We start from the raw sequence: 18247 nt of genomic DNA on the forward strand, positions 1-18247 counted from the left end.
TTCAACTGATTTTTTAATTCGTAAAACAGCAATAAAAAATGAGAAAAACCCATTTTGCCCCGCCCCCTCTAGGTGAAAATGATTGTTTTACGTTTAAAAATCATGCAATAAAATCCTTTTATTATATTTTTCACGATTTAAATTTCATTTGTATTTCATATGGGCTAATGAATGAGTATATGCTGGGAGGTGGTGGGGTAAAGGAATGTGGGTTTCACCTGTAGGTTATCTTCCAGAAGAATATCCGGGGATTTTTGGAGTGGGGTACAAGCATGTGAGTGGGAATTACGTGGAGTGGGGGTCCCCTGGGAAGGATATATAAACTTCTACTGGATAACCTACAGCTGGACCTGAGTCACCGCGTCTCCTCTCGGGACCGGCTCGTTCCAGGACTCATGTCCTTTTCTTTCATCCCCGCAGCATAAACAAGTGTTATAAAAATATCTCGAATTAGTAAATTCCCCCCACCCCCATGATCGGTTCTAACTTCGTGAGTCACTGGTAATTTTCAATCCTACAGTGGATTTGCGCGGAAAACTATGTGAGGTTGCGATCTCAAGTGTAAAAAAATAGATCTCCATGCTGGTTTGGTTCTGGCGGGAAGTGTTTGAATATGCGGGAACGAGTGGATTTGAACAAGTTGGAAACTGTGTTCTATTTCGTCGCTTGGAGTGGAGGGATATTTTACGGGCTGTATCAACTGTTTCTGGCTGGAGTTTGTAAATATTTTTGAACACTGTATTTTTTCGAGTTCATTATAGAAATTGAATGGGCAATATCAGACGACGCTTTTTTATTTTGGTTTATTTTTTCAATTTTCCAATCCTTGCTTGAGAATGAAAACTTAATCGCTTAAATTAAAAATTCTAATTTTTTTGTGTAAAGGTAATGAAATATAATCTAAAAAATCACCCGAAAATATTTTTGTAGTTGAAGATGTCTCCAATGGAAAATAGCAAATGTAGTTGTTCATTCTATTTTTCTATCGAATGCTTTCAAAAAACTTTTTATATTTGAGACTAACTGTGTGGCCCGGCTTCGCCCGGGCAGAATAAGAGAAAATTGAATACCAAGATTTTTAAGAATTCCTGCAATTGAGAAAAAAATATCTCAACGACTTTTCAAGAACACCCGATAATTTTCTCAATTTCTTTGGAAACCCCTCAAATTTTCTCCAATTTTTGAGAAAATCTGAGAATTGGCTCGAACGTTCTCGAAAATCTGAGAATATTCTAGAAAATTCAAGACTTGTTTCAAATTCTCTGCGAAACCAAAGAATTTTCCCAAATTTTCTGTAAAACTGAGAATTTTTTCGAATTTTTCCGAAAACCGGAGAATTTCTTCGAATTGTTTAGAAAACCCAAGTTCCTGGAATTTTCTGTAAAACCAAAGTATTTTCTCGAACTTTCTATAAAACCCGGCAATATCCTGAAACTTTGTAGAAATCTCAAAAATATTCTCGAGAACTCGAGAATATTCTAGAATTTTCGAGAAAGTTCCAGAATTTTCCATAAAACTCGAATTTTCTAAAACTTTCTACGATGCATACTAAACTAGGTACCCTAGCGCAATAATGTATAGCCTAAAGCCGATTGAGGACCCTAAACTATGTAATAGTCAAAATACCATTGATATTTATTCAGTCGTTTTTGAGTGAATCGCAGCCAAAGAGTGGGCAACAGATTTATTATATTTAAGATGAACCCAAATGAACAACGAATGAATGAAAATCATTCGCTTTTTGTATAATATATTTCCGACGGAGTATTTTTTAATGGAATTCTCATAGAAGTCCAATGGGAATTGAATAGAATTTCCAAGGGAGAGCTTTCAGTTTTCCTATTAAACTAGAACAGGGCACGCATACTATTTTCCACGGGTGCCAGAATAGTAAATCCTTAACATTTCTCACTTTCATCAATTTTTATCTCCATAATAATGCAGGAAAAATGAATGGTTTCAGCAAAGTTTTTCACAATGAGAATTTAATTGTTGAATAATTTATTCGGAACCGTCATAATACTCTTCACCTTCTTCTTCGTTTCTCTTTTGCTTTTTGCGTTCTTTTTTATTTTTAGGGATGTATTATGTCTATATACATATATACTTTCCGACCTCTATTTTTTTTACAGAACTATATTAATTTTTTTGCAGTTAAAAAAAATTAAAGTATATCAAAAAAGGAATATAGCATGTATTACATAATGTAGACATATATACAATTTTATGGGTTTTTTTTACAGTACAGAACCGTATTACATTTTTTACTGTAAAAAAAAAAATCTATTCAAAAAAATTACAATATAAAACATGTATTTTTTTATTACAATAAGAAATGAATTTTTCTTTTTTTACAATTACTGAAAACAACAGATTACAGTTCACCAAAAAATATACTTAAACATCATATCACATTACTTGATAAGCGGAGGCTTATCAAAGAGCGTTACACTGGATTTTTTTAAGGGAGGACTCCGGTGAAATTTGAAAGTCGTCGGTGGATCTGGGAACTTATTGAGCGACTCTAGTTATATGATGGGATATGTTAAAAAGTGGGAAAAATCCCGGACCCAATCGGTTTTGCCCCGTACTTCCACGGAAAACGTCGTTTTTCGTGTTTCTACCTTTAAAACGGTCCTCGTTCTCCAATTTTGATCCGATTTGATTTTCTTTGTCAAAATGTTCGGGAGATTCCAAAGAACAAAGTTAAGCTTCCGTTTTACGATCCATTATATAGATCATGAAAAAATCGAAAAAAACCGAAAAAAAATGAAAAAAATAAAAAAAGGGGGTTTTCCTTCTGATCGTCGGCTATTCAAAATAAAGACTTTTCAGGCATAATTTAAAGACAATCAGAAGGGGAAACCCTTTTTTTCGTTTTTTTTTTTCGGTTTTTATCAATTTTCTCATGATCTATATAAATAGATCGTAAAACGGAAGCTTAACTTTGTTCTTGGGAATCTCACAAACATTTTGGAAAAAAAAAAAAAAGTCAAATCGGATCAAAATAGGGGAACGAGGAATGTTTTAAAGGTAAAAACGCGAAAAACGACGTTTTCCGTGGAAGTACGGGGCAAAACCGATTGGGTCCGGGATTTTTCTCACTTTTTAACATATCCCATCATACACGGAGAGAAATTTTTTAGAAAAATTCTAGTGCGAGTACTGGAAAAAATTACAATCCACCGGCTAGAAAAAATTCTAGTGCTGTTAAGGTAAAATTTCTTAGTATTTCTGGTAAAATTTCTGGGATTTCCGTGAAATTTTCACAGAAATACGGGGTAAAATTCACGTTTTCCCCAATAAAATTTCTAGTGCTGGCACTGGAATTTTTTCCTGGCCGTCCCTTTGCGCCTCTTTTCCCGTGCTAGCACTAGAATTTTTCCAACAAATTTCTCTCCGTGTATAACTAAAGTCGCTCAATGAGTCCCTAGATCCACCGAAGACTTTCAAATTTCACCGGGGTCCCCCCTTAAAGTAGATTTTTCAACACTTGGAACCCCCCAGATTTCGAAGATTATGACGATGCGTTTAACGACTTCGCCCCCGGATGGTCCTGGGTGGGACGTAAACGCGACATATCTGACATTGAGTGGTCCCTCTGGATTCCCTTCATGTACCAACTGATCCCCTGGGTGACAATTCACCTGGCGTTCTCTCAGTACCTGAAGTGGTCGGAATGCAGCAGCACGACAATCTGCTGCTGGTACATCGCGATATCAGTGGCATTTCTATGTCACTATGTTGGCGTGGTGGCTATGATATTCCTCCTCACCCAGCCCTGCATCGCGTGTCTGTTGACGTCGTTCAGGAGTAAGAGAATAGCGTATGTCATTCACTTCACTACTCTAGGAGTCATTCAGCTGAGTTCTACCTTGGAGATTGTCACCCAGGATTGGCTGATGCTGAAGGAGAACGTCTACCACATGATTGTTATCGCAGTTTGTTGGATGCAGCTGAGGACCATCAGCTGTAGCATCGATAACATCACTGACTATAAGCACCGGAGTCTTGTGGGATTTCTGAAGAATTTTATTCAGAGCACTGCTTATTGTTTGTACCTTCCTACGTTGTTTCTGGGACCATTTATACTTTATAGCGATTTTATCAAAGGGGTGAGTGTTTTCGCTTCCGAATGGAAGCTTTGTAATCGCCCATTTTTATAATACGAGGTCGAAGGCGCTGAGCGCGCCTGACAATTTGATAGATTTTATATAATTCATCACGTTGTTATAATAATAATTTATTCAGTATGTATACCCTCTCGGGCTTTTACATTTTGTTCCCCCCTCGATTCCCGTTTAATTACATTGTTTGAGTACAAAAGCAGTAAAAGTACAAAAGTTTTATAGTTTTATAACCTTACGTTAACATTGCTGATAAACAAACTCATCACGTTGTTATTTAAGTTGATTGCAATCAATATATTCTTTCACATATATGAATTGCTATAGTATTACTAAGGAGAAATTCGTGGGAAGCGATGAAAATTTCTATTGAACATCCATGATTTTTTTCCATGAAAATTTTAGTTGAGAATCAATACATAGTCCTTTGAAAATCACCAACATCAACATCATCAGCTCCATTAGTAAGATCACTGTTATCAATATAATCAGTATCGTCCTCATCATGTATGCGATTTCTCTTTCAGACATTTAGAAATAAACGTGTGACTACCTTTTTATAGAAGATTCTAATTTTACTTGGAAATGGTGTAGAATGTCATGAAACTTTAAGATATGTTTTTTGAAAATGTATGTGTGCATGTCAGTATGTGGGTGCGGATTTTTTGGAATTTTCTGTTATACACCATATTTTGTGTCTCATAGATTTTTTTTCCCCAATTATACTCGCGCTATCCACAAGAAGATCAGTAGAATTTAATCTTTCTATACGACTTTTTCTATTAAGACATTCCCTACAGGAATTCCTCGACATGAATATTTTGTTTTTTCCACTCTATTCTTCTTCTCTTTTCATTCAAAAGATCAAGAAAAAAAACTACAATACTTCAATAAAATAACTTGTATAGAAGAATCGACTTCTATTGATTTTTTTCTTTAAATTTTCCAATAGAATCGATTGAAAACTAAAAGAAAGTTCAATAGAATCTAATAGAATTTCCTAACGATTTTGCAAGCTTTTCTATAGAATTTTATAGTCTTTGTGGAAATGAGACAATAGCAATTTTTTTCGACATTATTTAGTTTTCGACATTATTTATTTAGAATTTTCCGATGGAATTGGCCGGAAACTAAAAGAAAGTTCGATCGAATACAAGAGAATTTCCTAGCGATTTTGCAAGATTTTTGCATAGAATTTTATAGTACGTGTGGAAATGAGAAAATATAAATTTTTTTTTCAACAATCCAATTTTTCCACCAGTAATTAGGTTCATTATTTCGATATTTCAGATAGAAGGGCCTTTTAAACCATGGACATTCCGACGCTTTAGTATTTTTATATTAAACATAGCACGTTTTACCTTCTGGATATTCTTCACTGAGTGGAGCATGCATTTTGTCTACTGCAATGCTCTCCAGTATCACCCGGAGTTCGTAGCACAATTGGATCCTTGGGCTTTTTATGCAATGGGTTACGCCATGGGACAGTATTTCCTGAACAAATACGTCGTTTTTTATGGAACTTGCGGGGAACTTAGCAGAGCTGATGATATCAATGCTCCACCACCTCCAAAGTGTATTGGGAGAATTCATCTGTACTCTGAGATGTGGAAGCACTTCGATAGGGGGTTGTATCAATTTCTCATCAGGTAAAGATTCTTTTTTTTCTATCATTGCACTCGTTCAATAAACACTGAATAATATAATTGATTGGATTAACTAATACAATGGCAAAGACATGAGCTGAGACAATGTTCACCTTTTCCAATTTTAAAAATGTGAAAAAAAAATTAAAACGTTTATTTTTGGAGGAAGATTGATGAAGTAATTAACAAATTGCAATTCAAAATTAAAAATTGCAATTAAATTAAAAATCATTTGTTTGGAATCGTAACAAATTTATTCATATTCAGAATTTTACTAGAAATTTATTTCATGCCTAAAAAATAAGATTTCCGAAAGTTTAAACAATTTAAATTAGTTATTTATCAGCAACGAATGTTAAAAATAGTGTGGTTTGTACGAAAGTGTATAAGATACTTGGATATCCTCAACTGTTTTACTTGAAAAATAAACTAATTTCCTTAAGGGTCATTCAAGGGCTAGAGAAAAGGGTAATATCTGATATTCATTGTAACGTTCAAACGAAATCTATCGAAGAAAATTCAATTTGTCGTGATTTCAATTGGGTGATTGGGAGTGATATTATGAGAATTGAATGAATCATCGAATTCAATTTACATATATTATTAACAAAAATATATTGACTATGTTGTGACGAAAGCAATTTCCCACTTGATTCATATTAAGGAATTCCTACAGAAAATGTTTCAATAGAAAAAGTTGATAAATAAATTATACTGATTTTTTCTGTAAAATAGTTTCTACTCAACATTTCCCATTCAAATCAGTAGAAGTTCAATAGAATTTTCTTTCCAATTCACTGTTTTTCTAAGAAATTCGTTCGTGAATGAAATTCGTCGTAAATCAATTTCCATTGAATTCAATAAATGATAACGATCTACATTTACAGATACATCTACGTGCCAATTGCATCGATGGAAATTCCACTAAAGAAGATCCTGGCGTCATTCATATCCTTCGGATTTGTATTTCTGTGGCATGGAGTTCAGTTATTCATTTTCACCTGGTCTTTCCTGAATTTCCTCGGCCTCATCATTGAAGGAATCGCCAGATCCATTGGGAACACCCCAGGATTCGTGGAGTGGGAGGAGAAGTGGTTGACGACAAAGAATGTTCGAAGGTTCCACTGCATGCTTGCAAGCCCCTTGCTGGCCCTCTCCGCAATATCTAATTTTTATTTCTTCGCTGGCCAGGATATTGGAAATATTTTTATATACAGAATTTTTCATGGTGAGTGCGACATTTTATTGATCTTTACACAATCTTCACTCATCAGTGGAAACATTTTCCTGTGTGAGTTTTCAAAAATATTTCTGAATTTATGCATATTGACCTCAACTTTCTGGTGGGCTAAAAATTTGGAGAAATTAGTGAGTTTTCGTTATTGAAAATTAAGAGATTTTTATATCAGTAATTGAAGAGCTATGAATTCCGTGGCCTGAAAATCATTTTTTCAAATTCATAGAAATTTATAGCAATTTATTTATTTTTTACATTTTTCAAATAAAATTTTCCAGAAGTTGAAAAAATACTCATTATTTTTTTTTATACGAAGAAGAGTTGGAAAAGAGATAATTTGTTGCAAAAATTAATCTTGAGAGCATTTTGTAGAGAAAATCGAGGGCGAAAAGTATTTTTTTTCGATTTTTGAGAATAAAATATTTGATTAGCAAGAATATTCGAAGAACTCAACAAGATGAAATCCATCAATTAAGGCTTCCTTACATGAATACTGATGAACAATAATTTTTACCCTATCAATCACTTCTTCAAATTCATAAAAATTTGTAATAATTTAATTATCTTTAGCATTTTTCCAGGAGTTGATTCCATGACAAAATCATTGTGAAGTTTGAATCACATGTATTATTTTTTTTACAAGAAGAAAATGTTGTTAAAAATGTTTGAAAATGTCACTCAGGAGATACTAATTTCATATTAATTTTTCTATCGCCTCACGCAATTTAATGAATAAATAATAATATTGAAAACCTCAATCAAAAAGTTTTTTGTTTACATTTTACAAAAAATAATGTTCCAGACTCACCGAAGGCAGTAGGTATCCTCTTGTTCCTCCTCTACTGCTGCTGTCAAGTCTCCACAGAAATGAAAAATCACGAGATGCGAAAAGAAACGAAAACCGATTACGATGACGTCGAAAAAAGAATGTGAAGAATGTAATAAAAACTGAATTTTATTATTGTATGGTTGATAATATAAACTTGACACAAAATCATGCAAACGTCTACTATGTCTTCCAAAACGAAAATATTTTTAACAATGTTTGAAAATGTCCCTCAGGTGATACTAATTCAACATTAATTTCTCAATTGCTTCATAGAATTTAATTAAAAAACAAGCTGAAGTTTATTCTTTTTCTTTTTTTCATTTCTACGAACTCCAATTGACTTAGCGTGTCCACACCGATTATAACAGTTTATAATAATTTATTTATCTTGATAATTTATTTATCTTATCAGTAGTTGATTCCATGACAAAATAATCCTGAAGTTTGAAGAATATCTATTATTTTTTTCCAAGAAGAAAGTAAATATCCTTATTTCTCCTAGTTTACTAAAGATGAAAGAAACGTGATGTTGTTTTATATCGAAATATCTCAAAACTAGGTAGTTTTGACCTGACCGCTAATCCACTAATTCTGATTGGTCAATTAGTCGCGTGAAGTAGTCGCTGAAAAAAATCCCCGGTATTTTCAGATTCTTCAAATGCCAACAATTTTTTCTACGTCACATTTTTCATTTTTTCATGTGTGAAGTTTATATTAAAACATCTAAATTGCCTAATTGTTGATCATGAGAAAAAAAACAGTATTTCTCAATTTTTTTAACTCACAAATTATTCTTCACCTCCGAAATTTTAATTTTTTCATATTTATCATACGCAAAAATGTTCAATTCTTGCTTCTCAGATTTTCATACATAAATTCTACAAAATTCATGGAAATTCTTCGGTTTCCCAAATAATTCGACAAAAATCTTTGAAGAGCTACGGTTATCTGGAAAACTGTGGAATTTTCCGAAGAATTCATTCAAACGTTTCAATAAATTTTTCCAGTTTTCTGGGAAATCAATTCATAACCCGCCCTCAATTTTCAACAATTACAGATTTTAATCAGATTATTTTAAAACGTAAAAAAAAAAGAATTAATGGAAGATTAAAAATTATTCATTGATGTTTCATTTAATAAATTCGATTTCTTCATCTTCGAATTGATAAGCGCGCGCGACAGCGCGCGCACACAGTTCTAGTTTTTAAAAAATTTTGAAACTGTCACTCAGACGATACTAATTCCATATTAATTTTTCAATTGCATCATGCAATTTGATTAATAAACAATAAGATTAAAAATCTCAATCAACAATTATTTGCTGGCATTTTACAAAAACAAAAGACTGCATTTTACAAAAAAAATCTCCTCTATTGCTGTTGTCAAGTCTTCACAGGAATGAAAAATGACGAAATACGCCGAGAAATGATAATCGATCACAATGACGTTGAAAAAAGAAGATGAAAAATGTAAAGAAATCAGAATTTTATTGTTGTATTGTTAATAATATAAACTCTACATAAAATCATACACCACCATAGGCCGCTTTCCTCGCAAGCGCCTCTTGTAATTTCTGTTCGAAACGTTTTTCTGAAATATTCATAAGGCTGATGGGTGGATGTCCGAGGCCAGCCTCCACCCAGGAATCGTACTTGTGCCTGATAGCGCTTTCGAGTCTGTGCAGGATTCCCGGCGCACGGTATACTTCATGAATTGAGTAGCCGACACTAGCTAGAAATTTTAGTATGTTTGTGAGCTTTAAGATGCAGAGGGATTTGATGTATGGGCTTCGATAAAGTAGGGATGCTGCAAACTCCACATCACACTTCATTATATTGCTGATGTGTTCCTCGAGGGTGGTGTCGGGACCGACGAGGTTGTCCCAGTTCTGTTTCTTCTGCTCCCATCTAGATGAAAATTGGGCATTTATCAATAATTATCGAATTGTTATTGTCTTCATTGAGGGGAGATCGCACTGAAATATCAAAATTGCAAGGGCCTTCATTTATGGTGTTGATGAGTATGCTGCTTCAGTTTTAAGGCCCGGGTGTGCTATCTTTCGAATGTTTTCTGGATTTTTTTTATCTTTCCAAATCCAAAATTGTCAATTGAGTGGTATATCATGTAGAAATTCCCAGAAATTATGATAGAATGATAAATAAAAATAGAAAAAATTCTGAACTTTTTCAAAGAGCAGTTTTAATTGAGATTCAGAATGAGTTGAAAAAAGTAGAAATCACAAATATCTGATTCGCTGTGGCAAATTATCTATTTACTGTCATTTTCCATTGTGGATAACAAAACATCAACTCCTCATGGGAAGTGACAACTAGGTATCTCGATTTTCAAAACAGTGGTATGTAGTCATCTGCCATTTTTATGTGATAAAAGCGTGATTAAAAAATTCTCCAAAATATTACAACTTTTTTCAAAGAGCCTTTTCCGTAATAAATGTCTCTGTGCAGTGTGGGAAAAGATTTACGAAATCAGTCTTCCCCCTGCATGATATTGGGTGACTCTTAATCGTAGTTTTCGAGACATTGAGAAAATAATTTTTTTTCGGAATCGCTGTATCTCAAAAACTACTGGACCGCTTGAGCTGAAATTTCGGCCAGATGCGATCCCAAACAATACCAATTATGAGCCAAAATTTCAGATTTTTATCTATCACTCCAGTCCTTTTTTGGGAAAATTTAGAAAAAAATTCCCAGAATTTTGCACGCACCTTCGGTGAGTTATCTAAAACATTCGCAAGTTTAATAACACGACTTACCTCTCAATATGTGAAATTGGACATCGAATGAGCCATGGCTTTATTTCTTCCATCCCGGCACGTCGGGCTCGATACAACCTATCTTTTATGTTCTCAAGTGAATAACCATAAATGACTAGGTCGCCAAGTATATATTCTGGTTTCATACCAACTTCGTCTGTGGGATCAAAGAAAAATTCACATTCATATTATTAACATTTTGTTCCTTACCCTTATAAAAATATGAAAGATACAAAGGCAAAATGATATATCATCAAAACGCAAACTCAAGTATTTTCCTTCAGTTGAATAGATTTTTTTCCTCAAGAAAGATGATATAATTTCTCTTGATACAATGGGACCTCACGACGATGACGAAAAAAAATTACAACCCAATTTTTTCCAATTTTTTTTACATCAAAACTGAAGTAGTAAACTCATCAGGGGGGCTATTCTCGAAATATTTCCGTGCGCGGAATCGACTCCGTTGACGGAACGCCTATATGATTCCTATACGCAATTCGTCTACGAAGCCACTTCCGTGCACGGAAATATTTCGAGAATAGGCCCCCAGCTCGATTCAGTGCAGTGTCTTCTTAAAAGGAGGTTCGTTCTGGGAAAAAGTTTTTCGTTTTTTGTGGAAACATTTCTAAAAATTCCACATTTCACATTTTGTAGAAGAGTTATTAAATCTTCCCATTTTCTACGAAATCTTCTGACAGAATTAGCGAAAAAACCGAATGATATTATCCCAGAGAATTCTAGTAAAACTAATACAATTTTTATAGAGTTCCCACAGAAATTCAATAGAATTTCTTAGAGAGAGCGTTAGGTTTTTCTATTAAATTTTTCATACGTGTTATGATAGAATTCCATTCGTTCAAGTACTGAACGGATCATTCCTTGAAATATTAATCTATTCCAATTGAAATGTGTCGGCAGTAGCCATGGTAAAGATAACTGTCAATAAATTCGTTGCCTAGCAAACATCTCCCAAGTCCTCCAACTACAGAGATTCCACCCTTCAAGAATTATTCCCATCATTAACATGATTGTTAGCAATAATCCCTTTATATCAGTAATAAAAATCCGATGGGAAGTGAGGAGGCGAGGGCTTTAAACGTTGAGCATGCGTTATCGTTTAATGAGGTCGTATAAAGTTTTGAAAAGTAGGAAATTGCGGAAATCTGCGTCGACCTATTCCCCTGGCCGTTGCTCAACTTCTTAGTGACCGAATTTATAGGGCATAATTGTCTCGGTAATGAAAATGTGTGGAGTAGGAGATGCTGTTCAATCAAATAGTCGAGAGGACTAGTGCCATCCCAGCCGCTTGCAGCCGGGGAGTTGGTGCCCTTTTTCCTGTCAGATTCGATATTCTTTTTTTTTAAAGATATACTACACCCATTCAGCCAAAACTCACATTTTTGTTTCATTTTTCTGGCCAATTATTGATCGGATTGACGCGAAATAATATACCGTTTTTGCGTTTTATCATTATTGACTGACTCACGAAGTAAAACTTGTCGGAAATTCACAAAACTTTAGAAAAAATGCAGGAAACTGATTACACGATCATAAAATTTCGTGAGCCATCAAGTAACGATAAAACGCAAAAACGATATATTTTTTCACGTTAATCCGATCAACAATCTACCAGAAAAATTCAAAAAACGTGACTTTTTGTGAAAAGGGTGTAATACATCCTTAAGGATGTTTAGCCATTTTCAGCAAATCTTATTTTTCCATGTTGAAGGAAAATTCTATAATTTTTTGTGGCTGATAGGAGAACATATGGAACTACCTTCTTTGATGTTAAAAAAAATTAATCGCAATAGTCTCGCCAGAAATAAATGAACTAATTTTTTCTTATACACGGGCTCTTTTGGGATTCATGTCGAAATTTATAATTCAACTCCAATAAGTCTCTCAAAATAGAAATAAAAATAGGAGGTAATGTGCAAAACTATACTGAATCGAGTGCCCAGAAGAAAATTTGGGGTACCCGCGCAAAAAGATGAAATCTAGCCCATATAAGCGCATATTGGCGCATGCGTTTGGTGCATTTTGTCCACTCCATTTCTAAATAATAAACGTGGGTTGGTGGATTGAAATTTTTATCAAGATAAAGGAAGTAACTTCATCTCTTAGTTGAAAAAAAATCAATTTTCTTTTGAAGAATTGCGATTTTGGATAAACATCCTTAATTAAGGCCCGAGTGGATGTTCTTTCGAACGTTATCTCGATTGTTTTTCCATCTTCATAATGTCAAATATATCACAATTTCCATTGGATTTAACATCACGCAGGAGTCCCTAAAAATTATAATTGCACAATCCAGTAAAGTAGAAAAAAAAACTGAACATTTCCAAAGAGCGTTTTTAATAACGAATAAGAAATAAGTCCGATGGAGAAAAAATTGTGAATGGATAATTTATCATGGTAACTAACGATCGGACAGCCATTGAATACTGTGACAAGTGACGACCTAACAGCCATTAGATACATCAAATTATTAATTTGCAATTTCCTTGCTATTGGGTTTATTTGCCAATATTATTCAAAAACGCTCTTTGAAAATGTTCAGCTTTTGTTCAACATTTTTTTGATTGTACAATCATAATTTTTGGAGACTCCAGGGCTATGTGAAACTGAATAGCAATTGGAGATCATTTTAGATTATGAAAATAAAAAAAACAGCCGAGATCACGTTTGAAAGATAATTCACCCAGACCTTAATTGTTTATAATCTTTCTTTCTTTCTTTTTTTTCTTATTTTTGCAATCTTTCTCATTGCAAAAAGTAATACGACCGAAGAGGATCATATGTCGCGGGCTATTGGAATGAGATTTCTCATACATTGAAGATCGATTATATACGTCTAAAAACGATTAATTAGTGCAGAAAATTAATTGTTTGCGGCTTAAGAATTCACTCTGTCGTAGCACCAGTTGATGTGGATCGGATTTTTGTTTCTTATTCTTCAATAAATCACTATTCATTGGTGTCTAGAACTTTCCTTATTAACTAAAGAATAACTGCAATCGTATTTCACTCTTGATAGACTCTTGGGACTGTCAAAATGATTAAAATGTGATAGCTCACGCCATCTGAACGAGCATAGGTACATTTACCTTATTTTAATAAAATCATATTCTCACAGTAAAATCAAGCCAATTGTCTCTCTAATTCCCTAGACAATTGAACAATAATAAACTCGTTCCGAGAGTGGTTTTCGATAAATATTTTAGAACCTACAAGAGAAAAATAAATTCTCATAAGGGGCATTTTGCAAAGTAAATTGGATAGAAAGCAGATTAAAAAAATGTTCTCACAGTAAATTTCACTTATTTAGGGTCTCTACTTGATGAATGATAAATTTCTATAAAAAAAATTCTTACCCAATAGAAAATCAGTAATTTCAATAATTTTTTCCAGGTTGACCATTAAAATCGGTGGATGAGTGCATAGAATAGTACAAATTGTACTCACGTGGCACTGAAACAAGAAAAAAAATCAGCCTGTAATAAAGCAACAGACAGGATTGTGGAGATACGGAAATTATAGTTAGGGAGGTTTAGCTAATCTTTAGCAAAATTGATTCACAATAATAACAAAATAGTTGTCAAGTAAATTTGATTTTTATTCACATCAAATTGTATTTAAATATAAATCAATGTTTTCTTGACCCAAATAAAGATTTCATTAGTTCAAAATGAGAAAGGATTTATCAACATGTTATAATTCTCTAGTCGAATCAAATAAATCGTTCATTTGATTCCAATAGAGAATTTATTTGAAATAAATTATTCATGTATTCTATAAAATCAAAATCTATTCATCGAAGCAGACGTGACTTTATTCATTTCCAACATCAATTTATTAATTTTCAACAAAAATATTGTTCAAGTGAACAGAAAAATTTCAGATAAAGAGTTTCACTTGATTAAACACACACGAAAGGAAAATATAGATCAACGATTTTATAGAAAAAAAATCAGTGGAATTTCATCTTTATTATATACGACTTTTTCTATTGAGATATTTTCTATAGGCATTCCTTAACGTGTTTCTGGATTTTTACCACTCCATTTGTCTTCTCCTTTCATTAGAAAAATCAAACGAAAAATTTCAGGAAAATTAACAGAGAATTTATTTAAAAGAAATTATTTATGTATTCTATATAATCGAAACCTTTTCGTCGAAACAGACGTGAATCTATTCATTTCCAACATGAATTTATTAATTTTCAACAAAAATATTGTTCAAGTAAACAGAAAAATTTCAAATAAACAATTTCACTCGATCAACACTCACGAAAGGAAAATATAGATCAACCTAACGAATTCAATAGAAAATTTTATTGGATTTTCATTCTACTTTTATTGAAAATATCCAATAGAAACAATTTTATAGAAAAAAAATCAGGGGAATGTCATCTTTATTATATACGACTTTTTCTATTGAGATATTTTCTATAGACACTCCGTAACGTGAATTTTCTAGATTTTTCTCACTCCATTTGTCTGCTCCTTTCATTAGAAAAATCAAACGAAAAATCTTAGAGAAATTGAAGCCAAGGAATTTCTATATAAAATATCTCAATAGAATAAGCTGTGCCAAAAAACGAATTCAATTAATTTTTTTTTGAATTGAAAAAACCGCACAGATGAGCTACAGAATTTTTCAATAGAATTCCCTAGCAAATTCCCCAAGTTTTTCGATGAAATGTTTTTGTACGGGAAATATTGCAGCCAAAAAATGCAGTTAAGGCCCGGGTGTACTATCTTTCGAACGTTATCTCGATGTTTTTTTCATTTTTCGTCATCTGAAATTGTCAATTAAGTCCTGCATCATGCAGAAGTTTTGAAAAATTATGAATGAATAATAAAAAAAAGTAGAAAAAATTCTTAATTTTTTCAAAGAGCATTTTTAATTTATATTCAGAATAAGTTGAATAACAAGAAATTTAGAAATGTATCTGATTTACGGTGACAAATGGCGGCCTGCCACCCAATATCATGCAGGGGGAAGACTGATTTCGTAAATCTTTTCCCACACTGCACAGAGACGTTACGGAAAAGGCTCTTTGAAAAGAGTTGTAACATTTTGGGAGAATTTTAAAATCACACTTTCATCACATAAAAATGGCAGATGACTACATACCACTGTTTTGAAAATTGAGATACCTAGCTGTCACTTCCCATGAGGAGTTGGTGTTTTGTTATCCACCATGGAAAATGACAATAGATAATTTGCCACAGCGAATCAGATATTTGTAATTTCCCCTTTTCTCAACTCATTCTGAATCTCAATTAAAAACGCTCTTTGAAAAAGTTGAGATTTTTTTCTATTTTTTTTTTATCATTCTATCACAATTTTTGGGAATTTCTACATGATGTAGCACTCAATTGACAATTTTGGATTACGAAAGGTAAAAAAATCCAGATAACATTCGAAAGATAGTACACCCGGGCCTTAAAAATGAGTAATAGGATTGTAAATAATCTTACATTGAATCTATCAGCCAAATATTCAACTCTGTTATTGTAATCAGGAATAAGAACCCTATCCTTCACAGTAGTATGAGCGAATAACATCAGTTGCACAGCAGTCAATTGAAACAACGGAATACCATAATTAAACTCAAGTTTAATCTTCTTCAGGCTTTTTATTTTGGACTGGATATTTTCGGGTTTATCAGCGAGTGCCTGAATATTGTGTCTAATTGTGGACCTGAAGGCACCGGCAGAACGGAGTAACTGATAATTCTTGAGAAGTTTAGGCTTAGTCAAATGGTTCAAAATCTTCCACTCCTTCGTGAATTTGATTGCAGTCTCTCGCCTAATGTCCAGGAGATTCATCAGAACTCTCACAGAATGTTTCTCCCCTATTTGGCTTTCCTCCAGGAACTGCTGATACGTTTTGACCTCACAATAATCAATGCTCGACTTGTTTTCGGTTTGCAGTGGGGCAGAAACTCGCTCCGCGTGTTCGAAACGTTTCACTATTTGCTGGGGGAATTGTCTCACGAAGGGATAGGTATTCTGCTTCAGAAGGTTTCGCACTAAACACCAGGTCAAGTTCTTCGACATTTTTTCACTGTTATGCACACGAAATCGTGGCAGTTATTTTCCTCCGATTGGTTTTAGACGACGGGTAACGACGTGGGTTAACCTCGTCTAGTAAATGTCACGTGTTGTTTGGGAGTTTTGGAGGGGGAGGCCGCCACTGGCTGCTTCGCGGGAATCATTTGAAGTTGAATCTTCACGCGAGAAATAGTATATTTCGTAACGAGGGCAAGAAGTGTTTTTTGGCGAGTGGGAGAATTATATCACGAGCCGAAGGCGAGTGATATAATCCCACGAGCTAAAAAACATTTTTTCACGAGTTACGAACAATATTTTTCATCACAATATGGCGGAAATTGGACTTTTAGGCACGCGGAGCGTGCCGAAAAGTTCACTTTTCGTTACAGCGTGATGAAATAGTATTTTATGTCACACGGCGATAAAAGTATTACCTGACGAATGTGATTATAATCCGAGCCGAAGGCGAGATAACGTCACATTCGTTAGATAGGGGAGGTTTTTTTAAATGTTAATGACGAGTTGAAATGTTGATAAAATTTAATAAATTTTTCTTTCATTGCAAAGGACAATTCATTCCCTTTGTGATGAGCTTAAACTGAGCTCAATTGATAAATTTGTTTCTGAGTTATGAGTAATTGAACCAAAAGTCTAAAGTGTCCATTTACCCCACTCACCCCTAATACTTTTATCGCCTGATGACATACTGTACTATTTTTTCCATTTTTGATTAGAATCGTTTTTTTTTTAAATTTGATATGGTAAAGTTGCATAATCTTCAATAGAAATGACACAAAAAACCAATGGAATTGTTTTATAGAATATTGACAGAATTCCAATAGACTTATAAAGTTTCAATAGAAATTCTTTACATTGTTTGATGAAAGTGCTAGATTTTTCTGATGATTTTTTCTAACTTGACAAAATGTACAAATTTTTTCCTTTTTCATATATTTTTTTCTGTTGTGTATTTGGGAGGGATGAGCAATGTTCGTCGATAAATCGAAAACATCGATGTTTTGAACGACCGATTAATTGATTTTCGATTATTTTTTCCAAACATCGATGTTTCTGACTAAGCTAACAAAATTTCTTATTTTTTTGTCGAAGAATAATGTTGATTGTTTGAGAATAAACAAAAGAATAATTTATCTACAATAAGAAGTAATTATTTTGTACAGTATGTATGTTATAAATGACAAGTGAACAAGTCCAGTCTATTGTTTTTATTAAATTGAAATTTTTAATGTTTTTTATTAAAATTTTTAACAATTATTGCAGTTAACGGAAAATATTCAACATATTTTTTTCAATTAATCAAAAATCCTATTTCGAGATTCAAAATTTAACTCTCTGGCAGTAGTTATCATTGAAACGTAAGTTCCTCGCCTCCTCGGGTTGTATTTTGCTCTCCTGTGTAATAAGAAAAACATCAATTTTTTAAATAATCGATTTTTTTTCTGAAAAATTGATTCACAACATCGATGTTTTTCAAAAACATCAATTCTTTGATAATCGATGTTTTTTAAAACATCGCCCATCCCTAGTATTTGGCTTTTCGTCACGGCCG

At 33.4% G+C, this 18247-nt stretch overlaps 2 protein-coding genes across 2 annotated transcripts; one reads left to right on the forward strand and one right to left on the reverse strand.

Annotated features, from left to right (window-relative positions):
* Positions 1 to 351: 351 nt before the first annotated feature.
* Positions 352 to 7998, forward strand: LOC107038066 (protein-cysteine N-palmitoyltransferase Rasp). The gene is made up of 5 exons (XM_015256944.1): positions 352 to 719; positions 3508 to 4115; positions 5418 to 5776; positions 6661 to 7001; positions 7813 to 7998. Exons 1-5 carry the CDS (start codon positions 614 to 616, stop codon positions 7941 to 7943), a joined length of 1545 nt encoding a protein of 514 aa, XP_015112430.1. The 5' UTR covers positions 352 to 613; the 3' UTR covers positions 7944 to 7998.
* Positions 7999 to 9307: 1309 nt separating this feature from the next.
* On the reverse strand, positions 9308 to 16765 carry LOC107038123 (transcription termination factor, mitochondrial). The gene is made up of 4 exons (XM_015257029.1): positions 16102 to 16765; positions 13990 to 14086; positions 10613 to 10769; positions 9308 to 9746 (listed from the first exon to the last, which is right to left on the reverse strand). Exons 1-4 carry the CDS (start codon positions 16681 to 16683, stop codon positions 9365 to 9367), a joined length of 1218 nt encoding a protein of 405 aa, XP_015112515.1. The 5' UTR covers positions 16684 to 16765; the 3' UTR covers positions 9308 to 9364.
* Positions 16766 to 18247: the final 1482 nt, after the last annotated feature.

This window comes from Diachasma alloeum, unplaced genomic scaffold (assembly GCF_001412515.2).
Source record: "Diachasma alloeum isolate Michigan unplaced genomic scaffold, Dall2.0 Dall_scaffold_00277, whole genome shotgun sequence".
NCBI lineage: Eukaryota > Metazoa > Arthropoda > Insecta > Hymenoptera > Braconidae > Diachasma > Diachasma alloeum.

Coding starts and splice junctions, on each gene's coding strand:
- LOC107038066 (XM_015256944.1), top strand. CDS start 614: ATGCGGGAACGAGTGGATTTGAACAAGTTGGAAACTGTGTTCTATTTC. Junction 5,777..6,660: donor TTGTATCAATTTCTCATCAG/GTAAAGATTCTT, acceptor CTACATTTACAG/ATACATCTACGTGCCAATTG. Junction 7,002..7,812: donor TATATACAGAATTTTTCATG/GTGAGTGCGACA, acceptor ATAATGTTCCAG/ACTCACCGAAGGCAGTAGGT.
- LOC107038123 (XM_015257029.1), bottom strand. CDS start 16,683: ATGTCGAAGAACTTGACCTGGTGTTTAGTGCGAAACCTTCTGAAGCAG. Junction 14,087..16,101: donor ATTTGGCTGATAGATTCAAT/GTAAGATTATTT, acceptor TTCTTGTTTCAG/TGCCACGTGAGTACAATTTG. Junction 10,770..13,989: donor AATTACTGATTTTCTATTGG/GTAAGAATTTTT, acceptor TTGATCCCACAG/ACGAAGTTGGTATGAAACCA.